The sequence below is a fragment of the Erinaceus europaeus genome, unplaced genomic scaffold (assembly GCF_950295315.1).
Source record: "Erinaceus europaeus unplaced genomic scaffold, mEriEur2.1 scaffold_419, whole genome shotgun sequence".
Taxonomy (NCBI): Eukaryota; Metazoa; Chordata; class Mammalia; order Eulipotyphla; family Erinaceidae; genus Erinaceus; species Erinaceus europaeus.
The window spans coordinates 759-21,429 of record NW_026647871.1 but is presented as its reverse complement, the minus strand read 5'-3'; the positions used below and the strand labels follow the sequence as shown (position 1 = coordinate 21,429).

General features: G+C 43.6%; 1 protein-coding gene across 3 annotated transcripts in view; it reads right to left on the bottom strand.

Moving 5' to 3' along the window:
• The window catches only part of WDR37 (WD repeat domain 37), a 47,803-nt gene extending 27,407 nt beyond the window's left edge, over nt 1–20,396 (bottom strand). The window contains exons 1-6 of one of the 3 annotated variants that reach the window (XM_060184473.1): nt 20,123–20,396; nt 13,345–13,477; nt 11,727–11,904; nt 6,289–6,385; nt 4,778–4,873; nt 4,387–4,451 (exon numbers count right to left, since the gene is read on the bottom strand). In XM_060184473.1, coding sequence (XP_060040456.1) covers nt 4,387–4,451; nt 4,778–4,873; nt 6,289–6,385; nt 11,727–11,864 — 396 coding nt within the window. In that variant the 5' untranslated portion in view covers nt 11,865–11,904; nt 13,345–13,477; nt 20,123–20,396. The remainder of the gene's footprint in view (nt 1–4,386; nt 4,452–4,777; nt 4,874–6,288; nt 6,386–11,726; nt 11,905–13,344; nt 13,478–20,122) is intronic. The other 2 variants (XM_060184472.1, XM_016189501.2) reach the window with 2 other exon arrangements.
• Between the last annotated feature and the right edge of the window lie 275 nt (nt 20,397–20,671).

The window sequence follows — 20,671 nt, the reverse complement described above, 5'->3', positions numbered from 1 at the left end:
TGTGGTGCAGTGGCTGCAGCATGAGGTCCCAGATTCAACCCCCAGCACCACAATTGGCAGAGTGATGCTTTAGTTCTCCACGCCCTCGCCCGTGTGTTATCAATGAATAAATCTTTATTTTTTTTTATTTTGAAGAGACAGAGAGAAATTGTGAGGGAAAGGAGAAACAGAATGGAAGAGAGACGGAGAGACACCTGCAGACCTGCTTCACCACTCGTGAAGCTTTCCCCCCTGCAGGTGGGGACCAGGGGGCTTGAACCTGGATCCTTGCGCACTGTAATGTGTGCGCTTGACCAGGTGCGCCACCGCCTGGCCCCCAATGACCAAATCTTTAAGAGTACAGAAAATAAGTTTCTGACTTGAAAAACATAAACCAGAGGCCCAGAAGGCCTAGCTCAATGAGCAGAGCATAGGACTTCCTTGTGTGAGGCTCTGAATTCAATCCCAGCACAGCATATACCAGGTTGATGTTCTGGCTCTTGTTAATAAATTTTTAAATAAATAAATAAAACAAAAAACGTGAAACAGAGAAAGATGTCTTGACAACTGCACAAATCACAGACCGGAGTAGTGAAGATACTGAGAGTGGTGCCCACGCAGCTGAATATTACAAAGGCAGACACAGGTCTTCTATGGCCTGGGGGGGGGGGAGGGGGGGCCTTACCCCACCCAACCAACAGAGGAGGAACTGCTTCCACAAGTCCAAACCATCAAGCAGCTGAAGGCATGTCGAGAAGGTGCCCCAAGCCCTGAGTGGGAAGTAACTTCCCTCACGGAGGAGCTTTCCATTTTCTGTGTGGGGCCATCTATACCAACCACGCATTATCAGGATGGAAACAGCCCGCGGTAGGGAGGAATCAAAAGAACACACTTCCAGTAGACAAGTGGGTTTGTCCAACACTGTTTATTGTGTGCGTGCACAGGGCAGTACTACACTGGGAGCAGACACGATGCAAAGCAACAATGGCATGTTGGATGGTTCAGACCCCAGAACGCACAGGAGCACACGAGGGAGTTTGGATACACAGCAGACAGCTCTCACTCACAGCCTCGCACAGGAAACAGCAAGTGCATGAGGAAGACACTGATAAACACAGAGAATCCTTCAAGGTTTAGATTTTCAATTGCTCTCAGATACAAGAATGCCTTTTCAGCTTTTAAATAAATCAGTATAATGTACATTAGTCAGAATACTGAAATCATAAAATCAAGTGGAAAAAGAAAAATCGGTGGTATTACACAGCGTTCTTAAACACTGATTTAGTAATGAAAATGTCTCTAAATTCAATCTTAGCATAAACATTACAACAACAATCTAATACATCAGTCTGGACACAAGCTTTGAAATTATCCTGATACAGTGCAAGACTAAAACAAAATGCTTGATGAGGAAATCAGCTCTTTACTTAAACACAGCAGGCTCAAGATGACTTCATGTAAACTTCAAAGGAATTACCCAAGACCCTGCTCAGCCTCAAGTTTGCCATCTCCCCCCCCCGAAAGCTAACAGCCTACTCAACCTAGCAAGCTGTCCCCCCACTATGTGGGAAGTGCATCTACTGACAAAAGATGCCATCCAGCTGTGTGATCATGTGGCCCTGAGAAGAGAATGGTGGTAAAGAACATGAACAGCTCCCCACAGGACACTGCGGATTTCACTGTCCAGGTCTCCCACCCATTTCTAAGAGTTTGTCATGGGAAATAAACAAGTGGACTTGCTTTCCTCAAAGACCTCATTCCTAGAGTAAGAATGGAAGTCACTGTCAAGAGACTGAAGCAATAGCATTTCTGGTGGATTACGGAAGAGAACATGCAAGGCATGAGTGTTACAGCAAATCTCCCAAATGCTTATTACACTTGGAGCAACTACTGACCTTAACTCCTCTTTGAAATGTTGACTTAGACACAAAGAAGATAAATAAGACGATTACTCAAAAGGAACATTCATGACAGAAAAGCAACAGAACAAAAGAGGATACTGAGGCCTAGACCTGCCATCCTAATTGAACGACTTAAAGGAGATACAATCTGATGTACTTTAATGATGTTGGAAAGGGCTGTTTTCACTATGAAGGCCAACCACACTCTACAAAGGGCAGGAGGTGGCACACCCAGTTGAGCACACATGTTACCATGCTCAAGGACCTGGGTTCAAGCCCCTGGTCTCCCCTGCAGGGCGGAAACTTGTTGAGTGAAGTGGTGCTACAGGTGTCTTTCTTTTTCCCTCTCCATCTCCCCTTCTCTCTCAATATCTTTTTGTTCTATCAAATAAAGATAAACAGATAAATATTTTTAAAAGGAAACATCCTTTTAAAAAAATATATCGAGTCTGGCAGTTGTGCACCTGATTGAATGCACTCATTACAGTGTATAAGGACTAGGATTTAAACCTCCTGTCCCTACTTGCAGGGGGAAAGCTTTGTCAGTGGTGAAGTTACAGGTGTCTGTCTGTCTCTTTCTCTCTCTCTTTCTCTCTGTCTCTCCCTCTCTATCTTCTCCTCCCCTCTCAATTTTTCTGCTTTTATCCAAAATAAGTACGTAAAATATTTAGACACACATTTGAACATTTTCATCTGCTTCTTTGAAGTGGCTGCTGTTTAGACTGCTCCTCCTTTACCTCCCTCCTAGTCAGAAACTCAAGTGTCTACCCAGAAAGAAGGCCCTTCTGGGCTTCCTCAGTAACTTCCGGCATACTCACTTCCTCACCCAGCTGACTACTTGTCTTCCACAGCTATCAGACAGACGCAAGGAAAGCTAGGAGTGCTTCTTGGGTGGCATTCAAATGTCTACCTCTAGCACCCAAACTATAAGCGGTTACACAGATCAGAACACATTCTGGCATCAAATGATTTCTTCAATTTGCAGATGTCTTCTTTCTTCATCATTTTTCTTTAAGGTAGATCCACACAGAGTGCACAGTGCTATGAGGTCATTCAAGATGTGATCCCTTTAAGTTCAGATATATTTCTACCAACTAAGGTATCAAGGACATTAAGTATCTCTAATAAATCTTTTTAAAGTGCAGTTTTATTGCATATATCTTGACTTTTCCCAAATATATTTTCCTCTTTGTAGTAGAGGATGATTGTATATAATCCTTTCTTCTTCCATGTCAGAAAATGATCTGGAAGTTTTGGAATTCTAAGACCACACAGAAGCTATAACCATTGGAATAAATCATATAGTCCAAAGCAATAGAAGAGAAAGGACATAATCTCACACAACATTTTAAAGAAAAATTTAATGTTAATTTATTTAAAAACGTCAAGACTATTAAATGTATGCTAGATAAAATATAGTAAGGTATAATTAGCAACTTCCAATTCAGAGGAAGGAAGCCTCAGAAAACCTTGGGAATATAGAGTCTTAATAACAATTAACAAAGACTCTCAAACAAGTAGAAACAGAGGCGAAACTGAAATGTGCTCTAGCCACTGCGGTCATTCTCACCGTGGAAGTCACACTCGATTACCTAAACTCCATGAAGAAACCAGAGAAAGAGAGAGCCGACAATAACTACTGACAAAGGATACAAAAGACTCTTGTGCCTGAGGCTCTGAAGTCCCAGGTTCAACCCCCAGCACCACCGTAAGCCAGAGCTGAGTGGTGCTCTGGTCTTTCTCTCTGTATCTCTCTAAAATAAATATTAATTTTTTAAAGATAAATTTTAAATAAACAACTACTGACACCATTATAGAGGATTCACCAGATTTCAACCTTCCCCTCAGATTTAGCAAATGGTAGATATTCATTAAAGTCAGGTCATCAATTTATCATCTGAATATTCAAAACACTTCAAAGTCCAAGAGCACACAAAATTACTTCAAGTCCAGGAGCACACAAAATTACCTCCAAGAAGTACTTCACAGGTAGAGTTAATTTCCAATCGACTGAATCCCTGACACTTCTTGAAGGTCAAAAGAAGATAACTTAAGGAAAAGCATGTGAATTTTCCTCTCTGCCTTGGAGACAGACCTTCATTCTTAAACCATTTTAGAAAAATAGAGAAAAGAAGGTGTTGACATAAAATGTTAGCTATAGCTCAGAATGTAACTTTCATTGCTCTATCCACATTTATGAATTGCTCCAAATTCCAAGTCTCCGTTAAGTCAAACAGCAGTATGAGGTGTAGCCCCCTGGGAAAAGTCACGCCATGTACTGATGCAGGACGCTGTCCTCAGCAGGAGCAGAGCAAGCCAGTGTCAGTGTCTACATGCTGTGGTCTACAGAACATGCTGATATTCCGGCTAAAAATCGCATTTTCCTAACACCAGAGGCATCTCTTTTTCTGTTACACATTTCTAACTAGAAGATATGCAATTTAAAGTAGACGTCTGCACACCGTAAATACCACAAGACCGGCCCGAGGGCCAGTGCCGTGCGTACCTTGCTGGTGGAGGCCTTGTAGGTGGTCTTCAGTTTCTGGGAGAGCTGGCTGGTGCTGTGACTGGCTGCAGAGACAGAGAGTGGCTATCAGTGCACTCACACAGCCAGAGCCATGCAGTGTGAGCAGACAGGCTGGGACAGACTAGAGAAACAAATCTGCCACACAGGAAGACAACAGGCCCATGTGGTGGCATGTAGACAGGGCAGAGCTGGGCTGAGCCTGGACCTCCGAGCTCTGCATCTCCCTGCCATCTGCCCCATGCCTAACCTAATTCATGTTTCCATGTAGTGTTGACTTCAAAAAGCCAATGAATCCACTTTCTTCAGCACATCCCAAACATCCTTCATACACGTTCTTTACGGCAACCCTGTCATGAGTACCCAGCCTTACCTTTTGTTTTGAGCTGGCCCTTACTCAGTTCTGCCCCATCAATCGCTTGTCCTTCAGCAGCTAAGCGCTCATTAAGAGTATCATTTTCTCTACGCACTAGGAAAGAAAACAAAGATTTTAAAAAAAAATTATGTTTAAATTAACTACTTCCAAAACTTGAGCATACAAAATCTGATACATTTGTATGATCTAAGTGAAGATGGTATATATCTTAACAAACAAGAACTCTCTGAAGCCTTAGCCATCACTCAAAGTATCATTCTAAAACTAAAAACTCAGCGGTTCTTCCTACACTGGAGAAGATATGCTGTCAGGATTCTCAAGGAGGTTTCCTGGATTTCAAGTTATTGCCTCGCCTTTGTACTTTATTCTATATAGTAAAAAAAAAAAAAAAAAAAATGCTGACAATATCTACAATTCAGTCTAGCTAAAAATGGGGGGTATAACAAAAGCATGGCACAGTGCTGAGTGGAGATCACTTATAACAAGGACTCAAAATTCAAGGATAGGAGAAGCAATTAAGAAACATAGAATTAGGGGCCAGGCAGTGGCACACCTGGATAAGCACATACATTACAGTGCATGAGGACTCAGGTTCAAGTCCCTGGTCCCCATCTGTAAGGGAATAGCTTCACGAGTGGTGAAGCAGGACTGCAGGTGTCACTCTGTCTCTTTCCTATCTCCCTCTCAACTCCTCCTGGTCTCTATCAATAAAAATACTAAAAAGAAAGGAAGAATTATAGGGAGAGGAAGAGTTAGCAAGGAAGAAGATGAGTGGTAGAGAAGACAATGAAGAAAGCCTTAAGAAATACCATCCAGGCTACTTTGTGAAGACAGGTCAGGACACAGTGCCCAGGCAACTGCACCAGCCAGACCAGAAGGCTGAGCACAAAGGCTCTGAACAGACCTAGTCTGAGTACTGACATCTGGCAGGCAACAGGAAGCCACTGAACTGCTAAAGCACTTGACAATGTAAACTCAAGTATCCCCTGGCATTTGTAATTTGAAATCTTGTAGCTGTTCTTGAGTAAGCTGTATGAATTTATAAACATAACCCCAAGCAACATGACAGGCTCCAAACACAATGGATGCCAGCAAAACATAGGGAGTTTGTTTGTTTCACCAGGACACTGCTCAGCTCTGGCTTATGGTTATGCTAGGGATTGAACCTGGGACGATGGAGCCTCAAGCATGTAAGTCTTTTTGCATAACCACTAAGCTAACTTACAAAGAACTGAAATATGCCAAAATCCAAATAAGTAGGAGATAATTCTCCCCTCATGTGCCCGAAAGAGCACAGCTCTCTGACATTTCAGCCTGGCAAGGACCAGGCTTCAGGTGTCAGAGCTGAGAGAGAAGCCATGTATTTAACTCTGAGTCACAAAATCTGTAACAGCAGGAAAGGGAGTGGACATAATAGTGAAGGTCAACACACAAAACTTGATCCTCACAGATTTCTATTAATCAGTGAAAAGTCAAAAAAAAAGTATATTAAGACAGGAGGTACTCACATTCTAAATTTTCAATATAAAGGTTTTCAAATTCTCTTTCTATTTGGCCAAACAATTCCAGAAGTGTATTGCGAACCGAGGGAGGCAGTTTAGAATCCTGCAGAAAAAGATTTTATATAAAATGAATGAGGAATTCTGATACCAAGTACCGACATACTTCCTCTAAGTGAAGAATAACTTTACACTTTTGTTTCTTTCACAGACTACTTAAAAATCATAAAATATAAAATTTCTACAGATGAAAACTAAAATCATATAAGTGGGTATCCAGGATAATATGAAATTCAAGTACAAATAATACTTCAAAGTAACTTTATTTACAAGAAAAGTCTTCCTTGCTCAAAATCTTCCAAATGTGGAGAGGAGACTAGTAGCTTCCATAAGTGGACTGTTAAATCATAACGTTTTTAAATTCAGTCCAACAGCATCATAAGTTAGTATGTTACATGCTAGCAGAAGCTGTGCTTTAACAGTTTTCATGCCCACTGTACTTCTAACAAACAGATCAGACAGGTCTTGTAAATCGACTTAATTCTTAGCAGCGAGCTGTGAAAAGGAAAGCAGGGAATCTCAGCTGGAAGAGTACCAGTTCCATAAAAACACGAAGTGCTCAGTGTGCCTGCCTGGCTCTGCACCTGTTCTGCACGCCTGCACCCTGCCCAGACCTCAGGGAGCAGAGGGCAGATGCAACAGATCAATTTGAGTGCACTGGACTAGGTCAGCAGTGGCTGGGTATCAACTGTGTTCACAAGACCCACCTTCCTGGACACTGCCAATAACAGGAGTCTGGTATGTCTATACTCTGCTCTTACTACCACTATCCCCCTATACTACATACTACTTTGTATGTTTTTTTTCCAAAAAAAAAGAAGAAAACTTTTAACAATATTTCAATCCTTAACTGCTTTCAGTATCATTTTCTCAAAGACTTGACAAATCCATGTGTAATATAGTCTTTGTAGTACGAACTAATGTTTAACAAGTTGCAAATAAACAATGTTTATGACACTGCCTTTCAGATTAAATTCTTAGAAAGACAAATATTAGGGAAAATAACCTCTAATAGTAAAGGCATTTTAGCAATCTGTTTTGAAATAATCACATAAATCTTGTGTAAATTTTACAAACTATTTAAGCATATATGTGAAGCTTCTTGCTCAAGAGGTTAGCCTAAGCAGAGCCCGTTTTGAACACCCTTCTAAAATGCCAACAGAAGACATGAAAAAAAGATAACTGAGCAACAGGGGGGTCCAAAGAAGCCATCTCAGTTAGACCTGACACACTGCCTTGCCAGCCCTGGGGTAACCACATAGTCTCTTCCCTCTCGGCCACTTCCTCCTGCAAGTGTACTCACTGAGTCAGCCTTTCACTCTACACAGGCCAACTCTCCTCATGAAGCCATTCCCACTCTCCCGATCACTCAGCAACTAGTATGTTGCATGGTCGTAGACACACGCCTCTCAGTGCTACATGTGACTGCAATGGCAGCTGAGACAGTGTTAACAGTCCCTCAAGAAGTGGGAGAATGTGTCCACCAGAGGGCAGGAGGAGCCCAGCTGGAGAGCCTCCCTGCTGCCTCTCCCCAGCTATTTCTGATACTGCTCAGTTTCAGACCCTGAACTTTGGTTGAAAAGAACTCACTTGAAAAGACTCATGACTGTGACCTGGTCTAGAAAGTGACCGTCTAGAAAGCACCAGACACTCTGTCCTCTGAGATACCACCACTCTCACCTACCATGCCCACTGCTTGCACCAAACACCAGCACTCTCACCTAGAGAAAGCAGGGGGTACACCCCCACACCCCCACTATCCCAGCTCCGTCTGGAGGATTCTGAGGTTCCTTCCTAAATAGTTGCTGAGATGCAATGGCTTGCCTGTTCCATATCACAATGGAGCACAGAGGGTCAAAAAAACACATTCGCCTCACTGGGAATCAATGCTAGAAGATGCTAGCAAAGCGGCCGTGGGCTTTCCACAGCCCCAAAGTAGTAAGTAAACTTCCCCAGAGAGAAGCACCTGGGCCAGGGAAATAGCTCCGCCTATTACAGCACTAGCTTCCAGAGCGGAGCCATGCCCTTTCACACCTCTTATGCACCATCTCACTTTAAATAAATCTTTTTTTTAAATATTTTATGTACTTATTAATGAGGAAGATAGGAGGAGAGAGAAAGAGCCAGACATCACTCAGGAGCATGTGCTGCCGGGGACTGAACTTGAGACCTCATGCTTAAGAGTCCAGTGCTTTACCCACTGTGCCACCTCCTGGACCACATAAATAACTCTTTTAAAAATTAAAAACAGGGAACAGGTGTTGGCATAGCCAGTAAAACACATAAGTTACCATGTGTTCAAGTACCTGGGTTCAAGGCCCTAGTCTCCATTTGCAGAGAAAAACTTCAAACACTGGAACTACAGGTATTTCTCTCTCCCTTCTCTCGCTGTTTCTCTATCTCTTTTTATAAAATTTTTTATTATCTTTATTTATTGGGTAGAGACAGCCAGAAATTGAGAATAGAAAGAGATAGGAAGAGAGAACAGGAGTCGGGCGGTAGCGCAGTGGGTTAAGCGCACGTGGCACAAAGCGCAAGGACTGGCGGAAGGATCCCGGTTTGAGCCCCCGGCTCCCCACCTGCAGGGGAGTCGCTTCACAGGCGGTGAAGCAGGTCTGCAGGTGTCTGTCTTTCTCTCCCCCCTCTGTCTTCCCCTCCTCTCTCCATTTCTCTCTGTCCTGTCCAACAATGATGACATCAATAACCACAATAATGTTAAACAACAAGGGCAACAAAAGGAAAAAGAAATAAATAAATAAAAATTTTTTTTAAAAAAAGGAAGAAAGGGAGAAAGAGAGACATGTAGCATTGCTTCCCTACTTGCAAAGCTTTCCCCCTGCAGGTGGAGACCAGGGGCTCAAACCCACATCCTTGTGCATTCTAACATGTGTGCTCAGCCAAGTGCACCACCACCTGGCCCCCTCCACTCTGTCATAATAATAAAAAAGAAAAATAATACAAAAAAATTTAAGTGTATCTAAGACTGTTCACCTAAACTGTACAATATGGGAGAGTGTTCAAATGCAAATTAAGACTCTTAAAATTTCTCGATCTTACAGTACAGATGTCAACCATCTCATCATCAAGAAGTTCCACTGCTCAGCCTTGATTCAAACATTTCCTTACCTAACTGTTAGGGCCTGAATTCTGAACCACACCCTGGAAACTCCTATGTTGGGGTTCTAGCCCCAGAACTCAGAACACACTGTATTTACTGACAGAGTCTCTAAAGAAGTAATGATGGTTAACTGAGGTGACTAGGCCCTAACCCCAAATAACTGATGTCTTTACAAGAGATTGAGACAGATAAACACAGAAGGATGATGACATGAGAACCAGGGAGAACACAGTCATCGACACTCCCAGGAGAGAGACCTCTGGGTAAAGCAGCTCTGCCCACACACAGATCTTCCCTAAAACCTATAGTTTGATTTCCAGTATTAACTGAAAATATGATCAGGGGGTAAGACAGTAGTGAAGTGAGTTAAGTATACTAAGCATGAAGCACAAGGACCAGTGTGAGGATTCTGGTTCGGACCCTCGCTCCCCATCTGTAGGGGGGTCGCTCGACGGGCAGTGAAGCAGGTCTGCGGTGTCTGTCTTTCTCTCCTCTTATCTGTCTCCCCTCCTCTCTCCATTTTTCTCTGTTCTATCCAACAACAGCAATAACAACCATAACAATAACAACAAGGGCAACAAAATGGGGCCTCCAGGAGCAATAGATTCATAGTGTAGGAAGCGAGCCCCAGAAAGGAAGGAAGGAAGGAAGGAAGGAAGGAAGGAAGGAAGGAAGGAAGGAAGGAAGGAAGGAGGGAGGGAGGGAAGGAGGGAGGGAGGGAAGGAAGGAAGGAAAAATATGATCACTTCTTATAAAGCATAACCAGTTTTTGTTCACGTAGTCACACATTCAGTACAGAACAGCAAGCTTCCAACTGAATAGGGACTGTGTCCTGCAGCTGGACTGGGGCCTGAGAGCACACTGCAGTCCCTACAAGTCACACAACTTGAAGCCCAGAAAAGCAAAGTCTCAGCATGGCTCTAACAAGAACCATCATTGAAATGAACCCATTTCTCCAAGTTAACCCTCATTTTCCTGTCAAGAAGAGCTGACAAATTTGTTGACTGTAAAGGGAGGGCCGAGTGGTGGCTCACCACCTAGAGTGCGAGTTAGCTAGCCCTGTCCCCACTTGCAGGAAGGAGAGAAGCTTCACAAATAGTGGAATAGTGTTATCGATGCTTCTTCTCTCTGTCTCTCTTCTCTGCTCCCTATTTCTATTCTCACTCTCTATACAAATAAGGGGGGGGGGGTCATCAGAAAACAGTGGTAGAATCCTGTAAGCATTGACAGAGAAAATAATGTCTGTAAAAAATGGAAAGGGATAGCCATAACTCTTATGCATTTAAGTTTCTATATGTATTACATATATACTTCTATATAAGATTATATAACTGTTTTACTATAAGCACTTAAAAAAAATTTTATATTTATTTCTTTTCCCTTTTGTTGCCCTTGTTTGTTTTTTTTTATTGTTGTTGTAATTACTGTTGTTGTTATTGATGTCATTGTTGGACATTGTTGGCATTGTATATCATTGTTATTGATGTCATTGTTGGAAATGGAGAGAGGAGGGGAAGACAGAGGGGGGAGAGAAAGACAGAGACCTGTAGACCTGCTTCACCGCCTGTGAAGCAACTCCCCTGCAGGTGGGAGGCCGGGGGCTCGAACAGGGATCCTTACTCCAGTCCTTGTGCTTTGCACCACGTACGTTTAACCCGCTGCGCTACTGCCCGACTCCAAATAAGCATTTTTATTTGGCTTCATACTATTCTTTAAACTTCTAACAACTCATCATAAATGAACTAGGAAATGTACAAGCAAACCTTATCTCTATCAGTATTAGTTCATTTCACCAGAGGGAACAAACGCAATTAATCAGAAATAGAATGTAATAAGCTGCAGGTGACACACTACAGCAAAGTTAGTAGAACAGATTTCATGAACCACTCAACAGAAAGAGATCATTAAAAGTATATCTCAGTCTCCTTTCCTAAGGCAGAAAATTTGAAACTGCACCATCAACTAGCCTGTACAAAGAATAAACACTGATCCAAACGATCATACTTGTTCGTTTCTTTAAGAGGGGAGAAAGGGAATGACAGCATCCCCTCTGCTGCTGGGGATCAAACTCTGGACATCACGCTTGAGAGCCCAGTGCTTTATCTGCTATGCCCCCCTCCCTAGGGCGCACACAACTGCTTGCTTTCTTACTCAGTACTCTCAGATCCTTCATTCACCTATTGCTCTGCTAAACCCCACTTGTTCTTCCTACCTGAAACCATGAGTGTATTTAGTTATCTGGAGGACATTAGCATACAGTAAGACTCACTTGTCCTTCTAACATTTCTCTTGGCAGCCCCGTCCGCTCCTGTTCCGAGCTGTTTGTTCTTCGTATGGAAAGGCTATGAGACTTGCGCTTCTGTTTTGCTTGGCGAGCAGTAGAACAGCTCCCGCTTTCTGTGGGCATTACTTCTAGAATGCGATGCCCTGATCACTCCTGCAAGAAGCTACAAGAGACAAGGGGAAAAAATGCTTTGTTTCTGATGTAGCAAATTAAAATGAAGAAAAACCAGGGAACAATACAGGTATTACATTTCATTCCAAACTTCTTTCCTATACTTAACACTGATTATACAATTCAGAACGTGACAAGATTTTTAAAAGACAGGCTTTACCAAAGACATTTTTTCCAAGTTTCACTAATATTTTAAAAATCAAATAGCAAAGGGAGGCCTGAAATCACACACACTTCTTCCTTATCCCAATGTCTGACAGGCTCAGCCCACTCCCCAGAGGGAACTCATCCTAAACTGAATGTTCTAGACTAGATGCAAGAGCAAAGCTGAAGCACAATGCAAGCAGTACATTCAACTGGAAATGTTCTATTTGGTAGTGGTGTGGTGTGGTGTGGTGTGGTGTGGTGTGGTGTGGTGTGGTGTGGTGTGGTGTGGTGTGGTGTGGTGTGGTGTGGAACTAGGCCCTGTAATCCTACAAGCTAGTAAACCACCATTAATCCAAATTGAAATCTGGCTTGGGAAAAAAAAAAACTGTAAATGTTCTAGCAGCCACATGATTTTCAAAAAGCAAATGAAATTACTTATCCCCATTCAGGGAAAAAAAAAAAAAAAAGAGTGGGAGCCAGCACTGATAACATATGAACACACATGTTACAGTGTGTAAAGACCACTTCAAGTCCCTCACCCCCACTTGCAGAGGGAGTTTCATGAGTGGTGAAGCAGTGTTGTAGGTATCTCTCCCTCTCCATATCCTCCCTTCTCTCTCAACTTGTTTCTAACAAATAAATATTAATATTACTATTAATAACTGTAAAACCCAGATGGGGAGATAGTGTAATGGTTATGCAAAGGGCTCTGATGCCTACAGCTCCAAAGTCCCAAGTTCAATTCCCAGCATTACCATTAGACATAGCTGAGCAGTGCTCTGGTCTCTGTCTCCCTCCCTCTCTCTCCCCCACCCACCAAGACCCCAAGGATAACCCTGGCAGCAATAAATAATTATAAATAAATAAATATTTTCTCTTTTTTTCCCTGCGTTCAGGGTTATGGCTATAAATATATAAAAATTATTCTCGAACTTATTTCTAAACAGGATGTCTCCAATCCTGATGTAACAGAAATGTATATGATGATCAGTTTTCAATTATGTGCAATAACAAAAGCAAAATATTTCACAGCAAACTTTGGGTGTAAACTTAGGACTGAAATTCACAAGTGATTCTGGGGTAAATGAGCTGCAAATGCTGACAGCAAGTATTTTCAGTGCAAACAGGAAATGGGTCAAATGATTTCTCTGACCCAACATCTAAATGTCAACATTAAAAAGCACTAACAGGATATTTCAGTTATAGGCTTACATCTCCAGACTTTGGAGTACATTTATTTTCATAGCACATCTCAATCAGAAGTAGCCACACTCTAAGTGCTTACCTGCGATCTAAACAAATCTAGAAGGGGTAGGGGTAAATAGCATAATGGTTATGCAAAGAAACTTTCGTGCCTGAGGCTCCAAAGTCCTAGATTCAATCCCCCACACGGCCATAAGCCAGAGTGAAGCAGTGCTCTGGTAAAAATAAATAAATAAATAAATAAATAAATAAACAAACAAACAAATCTAGAAGTGAAGTGAATCTCTTAACAAAGATTCTGATTTACCTATGTTGAACGTTACCAACTATTTCCTGCTATTATCAATTTTCCTCCCAATGCACTTACATCATTGTCCATTAGTCCAAGTGGTATACTTACACAAGACATTCTCTTCTTCAGCTCAAGACTGGTGTTTTAGACAGTGCCTATCCATTTCTGCTCTGGATTATCAACACATCTTGCCTCCGACACTACTAGTCTCCTGATCCTTTCTACCCATGCCTGACTTTCCAAGAAAGGCTTTCGTGTCCCACCTTTTCTTGATCTCTCTCCACAGTCATTCATCTCCCACCTTTTGTTATCCATAGTGTGTGTGTGTGTGTGTGTGTGTGTGTGTGTATCATCCTGGTACTGCAAGTGAAAAATACTAAGTGGTGGAGCATAACCAATATCCCTGTGGAGATGGGTGAGGACATGCAACTGACAGCGAGGTGAGCCCATATGTGGGCATCCAGAGGTGCCCCAGCAGAAGCCCAAGGGGAAGCTAGAGACCAAGTCATGGACAGCAAAAAAGAAATGGCAGAAGGGAAACTGTCAGCAGAAGAACATGGAACCTGTGATCACTCTCTGTAAATGCCGACAAGGTGGGACAGCAACTAGGAATGGCACAGAGGCAGCAGTGGCCTGGTCTTGGTCTGGAGAGCTGATGCCCACAGCAGAGCAGCCTGACTGAAGACTCTGTTGAGCTCACCGTGTGGCTGTGGCAGTCGGATGGACAAAACAAGGACCTGAACTGAGTGAAATGTGGGAGATGAGGAGTGGGTACGTGATTCTTAATAACATATCCCTCATGTACTATCAGGGCAAAAGGTATCACCCACTGTCTACAATATCAAGGATCTGAGAAGATTCTAAACAAAAGAAAAGCAGAACAATTAAGTACTAAGTGTACTGCAGTATTATCACAGACAGGAGGCAACCACCAGGAACAAGGGCATTCATACTACCCTGCTCACCGGGAAAATGAAAAGCACAGGATTTAAGCAAGGATTCCTGTTTTTAAATACAGACAACACATATGTATGTGAACACGCAGAATTTGGAAATGTGCATACCAAATATGGGTAGGCTAGTAGTAAAATTAAAATTTATTTTGTACTTCTCTGTTTGGGAACATTTTACAGTGATTCTTGTTTGCAAAACAAGGAAAGCTCCGGGGGCCGGGAGGTGGCGCAGCGGGTTAAGAACACATGACATGAAGCACAAGGACCAGCATAAAGATCCTGGTTTGAGCCCCCGGCTCCCCACCTGCAGGGGAGTAGCTTCACAAGTGGTGAAGCAGATCTACAGGTATCTCTCTTTCTCTCCCCCTCTGTCTTCCCCTCCTCCCTCCATTTCTCTCTGTCCTGTCCAACAACAGCGACATCAGTAACAATAATAACTACAACAACAGCATTGATAACAACAAGGGCAACAAACGGGAAAAACATAGCCTCCAGGAACAGTGGATTGGTAGTGCAGGCACTGAGCCCCAGCGATAACCCTGGAGGACAAAAAAAAAAAAAAAAAGAAGGAAAGCTCCCAGCATCCACATGCAGTTCAGGCGACTGTCTCCAGGAGCTTCTTTCAAACCAAGACGCTGTGTCTATATTTCTGTTATCACAGTAGACAGCGGCAGGAGCCAGGGCAGCCCTGACCCTGAAAGTGTCAGTGACAAGTTCACTGAAGCTCCTAGGGCAGGAGCCAGAGGAACCAAGTGCTTCACCTCATTCTGAAGTGACAGCTGCCATTCTACGCACCCTAAAGGGACTGTTTCCCAGGTGACATGGGCAGGAATGCAGAGCTGTACTTCACAGTCACAACTTCTCTGTTCCTCAAAGCCTCTATTTCAGATGTGACGATGAACCGCTCTCTCCATTTACTTGTTCCAGGGGGCACTGAGTTTTACTACAACAGAACACCTTTGCCCCCTGTCTGTGTAATGCAAAATGTGACAATGCACAAGGACCCAAGTTCACACACAGTGAAGTGATGCTGCTGGTGTCTCTCTTCCTCCCTATCCCCTTCCCTCTCAATTTCTCTAACTCTATCTAAAATAAATACATATACTTAAAATATAATAATGCAGGGAGTTGGGCGGTAGCGCGGATTAAGCGCAGATGGTACAAAGCACAAGGACCGGCGTAAGGATCCCAGTTCAAGCCCCTGGCTCCCCACCTGCAGGGGAGCAGCTTCACAAGCGGTGAAGCAGGACATCAATTACAAAAATAATAGCTACAACAATAGTAATTTTTAAAAAGGGCAACAAAAGGGAAAACAAATATAAAAAAATTTTTTTTAATAATGCAAGAGACCTCTAACCTCTAGTTCACCCTGCTTTTTTTAATATTTATTTTCCCTTTTGTTAACCTTGATTTTTATAATTGTTGTAGTTATTATTGATGTCGTCGTTGTTAGATAGGACAGAGAGAAATGGAGAGAGGAAGGGAAGACAGAGAGGGAGAGAAAGAGAGACACCTACAGACCTGCTTCACCGCTTATGAAGTGACATCCCTGCAGGTGGGAAGCCGGGGGCTCGAACCAGGATTCTTAGGCCAGTCCTTGTGCTTCACGCCACATGAACTTAACTTGCTGCGCTACCGCCTGACTCCCTCACCCTGCTTTTTAAACAAAATAAGATTTTATTTTATTTATTACATATGAGAGACAGTTCCATAAGAAGCAGGGAGAAGGGAGTCGGGCTGTAGTGCAGCGGGCTAAGCGCAGGTGGTGCAAAGCACAAGGAACGGCATAAGGATCCCGGTTCGAACCCAGGCTCCCCACCTGCAGGGGAGTCGCTTCACAGGCGGTGAAGCAGGTCTGCAGGTGTCTATCTTTCTCTCCTCCTCTGTCTTCCCCTCCTCTCTCCATTTCTCTCTGTCCTATCCAACAATGACAACAACAATAATAACTACAACAATAAAACAACAAGGGCAAGAAAAGGAAATAAATAAAATAAATATTTTTTAAAAAAAAAAGAAGCAGGGAGAAGAGGGGAGAGAGAATGAGTGAGAGAGGGACAGAGAGAGACAGACAGACAGACATAGCCAGAGCAGCCCTCTGGTACATGCAGTGCCAGGGATCAAACTAGGAACCACAGGCATGAGAATCTAATGGTCTACCAGCAGTTATTTCCCCAGGTGTTTGTTACCTCGCTTTAAAAAAGGAAAAGGTTGCAGCTGGGGAAATGGCTCCAGAGCAGAGCACAGATTTGCAGGCCTGCAACTCCGGGTTCGACCCTGGGCTGCGTGTACTGGAGCAGTGCATGTGCTTCTCTTCCTCTCTCTCTGTGCGACTCTGATCATAGGAATGAAATACATCTAAAAAAAAAGCCCATGTTCAGAGGAGAAGCAATTATAGAAGCCAGACCTTCCACCTTCCCATAATGACCCTGGGTCCATACTCCCAGAGTTTGGATAAAGAATAAGGAAGCTTTCAAGGGAGGGGACAGGAGATAGAGCTTTGGCAGTAGGAATCTGGTGGAACTGTACCCTCTTGTCCTATGATCTTGTCAGTATTTCCATTTTGTAAATAAATTTTAAAAAGGAAAAAGGCAAAATCCCACCATAAGAGAGGTGGTTCCATTAAATATGTCAACGAGGTGGGAAGTGTGCTGATCTTTATAAAATCACAAGGACTCTGCACATCCAAATTCCAAGAAGGCAATTAACCGTTAGGTGTATGGCTGATGGGTCTGCTTCCGAAGGCAAGATGTTTATTTCCTCTGGTCAACCCTCTTCCTCACTAACTACTCAGACATCGCCAGACACTGACACAAGGATGGCTCTCATCTATTTTATAATCACAACATAGCCAAGCTTCATTACAGAATTTACCAAGCATGGCATATTAAGAAACCCAGCTTTCCCAGGCTTCCCTGGATTGAAGACCCCACCAATGTGTCCTGGAGCTCAGCTTCCCCAGAGACACACCCTACTAGGGAAAGAGAGAGGCAGACTGGGAGTATGGACCGACCAGTCAACGCCCATGTTCAGCGGGGAAGCAATTACAGAAGCCAGACCTTCTACCTTCTGCAACCCTCAATGACCCTGGGTCCATGCTCCCAGAGGGATATAGAAGGGGAAAGCTATCAGGGGAGGGGGTGGGTTATGGAGATTGGGTGGTGGGAATTGTGTGGAGTTGTACCCTCCTACCTTATGGTTTTGTTAATTAATCCTTTCTTAAATAAAAATAAAATAAAAAAAAAGAAACCCAGCTTTCCTTGTCTTGTCAAGTAGACTGTATTGGAGGGGGAAAAAAATGTCCAAATTGGGTGTCTGGCGGTAGCGCAGCAGGTTAAGTGCAGGTGGCGCAAAGCGCAAGGACCGGCGCAACGATCCCGGTTCAAGCCCCCAGCTCCCCACCTGCAGGGGAGTCACTTCACAGGCGGTGAAGCAGGTCTGCAGGTGTCTGTCTTTTCTCTCCCCCTCTCTGTCTCCCCTCCTCTCACAATTTCTCGCTGTCCTATCCAACAACAGTGACATCAATAACAACAATAAAACAAGGGCAACAAAAGGGAATTTTTTTTTAATTTTTTTTATATTTATTTATTCCCTTTTGTTGTCCTTGTTGTTTCATTGTTGTAGTTATTATTGTTGTTGTCGTTGTTGGATAGGACAGAGAGAAATGGAGAGAGGAGGGGAAGACAGAGAGGGGAAGAGAAAGATAGACACCTGCAGACCTGCTTCACTGCCTGTGAAGAAACTTCCCTGCAGGTGGGGAGCCAGGGGCTCAAACCGGGATCCTTCCTCCGGTCCTTGTGCTTTGCGCCACCTGCGCTTAACCCGCTGCGCTACCGCCTGACTCCCAAAAGGGAATATTTTTTAAAATGCCCAAATGCGAATGTATTCACACACACACACACACACACAATTTTTTAAATTAAAATGTCTTCCATAAAGTTTTCTTACTTTAGTAAGGTAAGACTCCTTCATATTCATTTTATTAAGCATTCTAATTATAGTCCTAAATACTGAGGCTGAAAAGTTGTTTGAATGGTAAAATATTTGTCAATTACTTATAAAGCTCAATTCATTCTCTCTCTAGGGGCCAACTGGTGATGCACCTGGTTGAACACCCACATTAAATGTGTAAAGACCAGGTTCCAGCTGGGCATAGATAGCATAATGGTTATGCAAAAAGATTCTCATGCCTGAGGCTCCAAGTCCCAGGTTCAATCACCCACACCACTATAAGCCAGAACTGAGCAGCACTCTGGAAATAAGTAATAAATAAATAATAAATAAATAAATAAATAAATAAGGGGCTGGGTGGTGGCACACCTGGTTGAGTGCACGTGTTACAACACACAGGGACCAGGGTTTGAGCCCCCAGCCCCCACCTACTGGGGGAAGCTTCATGAGTGGTGAAGCAGAGTGGCAGGGTCTGTCTGTCTGTCTCTCTCCTCCTCTCTATTTCTGGCTGTCTCTATCAAATCAATAAAGATAACAACAAACAAAAAAGCCCAAGGTTCAAGCCCCTGGTCCCCACCTGCAAGGGGCAAGTTCCTCACACAGTGACAGTGTTACACCTTCCTCTCCCACCCTCTCCCTCTCTTCTCCCCCTTACCTCTCAATTTCTTTCTCTTTATCCAAAATAAATAAATAAACGTTTTTCTAAAAAGACTGGTGACCTGAGAGAGAACACTAGAGCACCAGATTGGAGAAGCCAATATGTTATCCGCTGTGCAGCCTCTGGGGCTGCACACAAAACTTTTAAAAGCCAAGTTGAGCAGCCCAGAAGGGGACAGGAAGGCTTGAGGTACTGGACTCTCTTCATGGAGTCTTGCGTTCCATCCCCCAGCACTCCCTGTGCCAGAGAAAGGGTCTGGCTCTTTCTCCCCACCACCCTCGTATTAATAAACAAATAAGGCAAGCTGGATCCCAAAATACCACATGTGAAAAATGCCTGGTTACTGCTGTTAAGACAGCTTTGAAAAGGACCAGTAGGATAATTTACCTGGAGAGTGTGCCTGCTTTGCCATGGGCATGACACGGGTTCAAGAACAGGCCCCACCACACTCCAAGAAGCTTCAGTTCTGTGCTATCTTTCCCCCTCTCCACCCAATCTGGGGAAAAAAAAAAAAAAAAAGCCCAGAGCAGTGATGCCCTGGTGATAAGGACAATAAAAGGTTTTGAGTAAGCTTTAACTTCCTCATGAAGCTCCCCATCATTACTTTTAACCAACAGTCTAACTTTAGTTAGAAAGTCCATTTAAGGGATCGGGTGGTGGCGCACCTGTTTGAGTGCACACATTACAGTGCACAAGGACCCAGGTTCAAGCCCCTGGTCCCCACTTGTAGGAGGAAAGCTTCATGAGTGGTGAAGCAGGGCTGCAGGTGTCTCTGTCTCTCTCCTCTATCTCCCCCACCCCTCTCAATTTCTCTGTCCTATCCTGTAATAAATAAATAAATTTTTTAAAAAAGGAAAGAAAAGAAAAGAAGAGAAAAGAGGAGAGGAGAGGAGAGGAGAGGAGAGGAGAGGAGAGGAGAGGAGAGGAGAGGAGAGGAGAGGAGAGGAGAAAGTCCATTTAAGGTCGGGCAGGGGAGATCTGCATCATTGTGAAGCAGAGACTCTCATACCTGGGGATCCAAAATTTCCAGGCTCATTCCCCCACATCACCACAAGCCAAGGCCAAGCAGGGCTGGAAGGGAGGAAGTACTTCACCACAGATGCACAGGACCATCTTTTCTTTGTAGCATTTTGTTTTGAAGCAGCAGTACATTCCTATGAAGTTGTTTGCCTCGAGGCTCGCATCTTACACAGCTCCAGTACCCCAGCAAGCCAGCGACTGACACGGGCACACTATGTGTGCAGCTGTGGCTTTACTGAAGAAATGAATTCCCATCAACACCATCAGGATGAAGATACCGAAGGTGCCTCTCTAACATCCAGTCCTGCTGCCAGTTAACCCAGGGCCTCACGACCACTGGTCACCGGCTCTCATGTCTGTCCTCTGGAGGAGACTACGTAAATGCAAGGGTAGAGTGTGTGTCATCCTGAGATGCTGAGCCTACTGCTGGAGATTTATCCAAGATGGTCCACATACCGAGTAACTTCCACAGAACTAGTTCATTAGACTCTGCTCACCTACAGTGAGAGATCTGTCTCTCCTCAGCTTTCCACTGCTA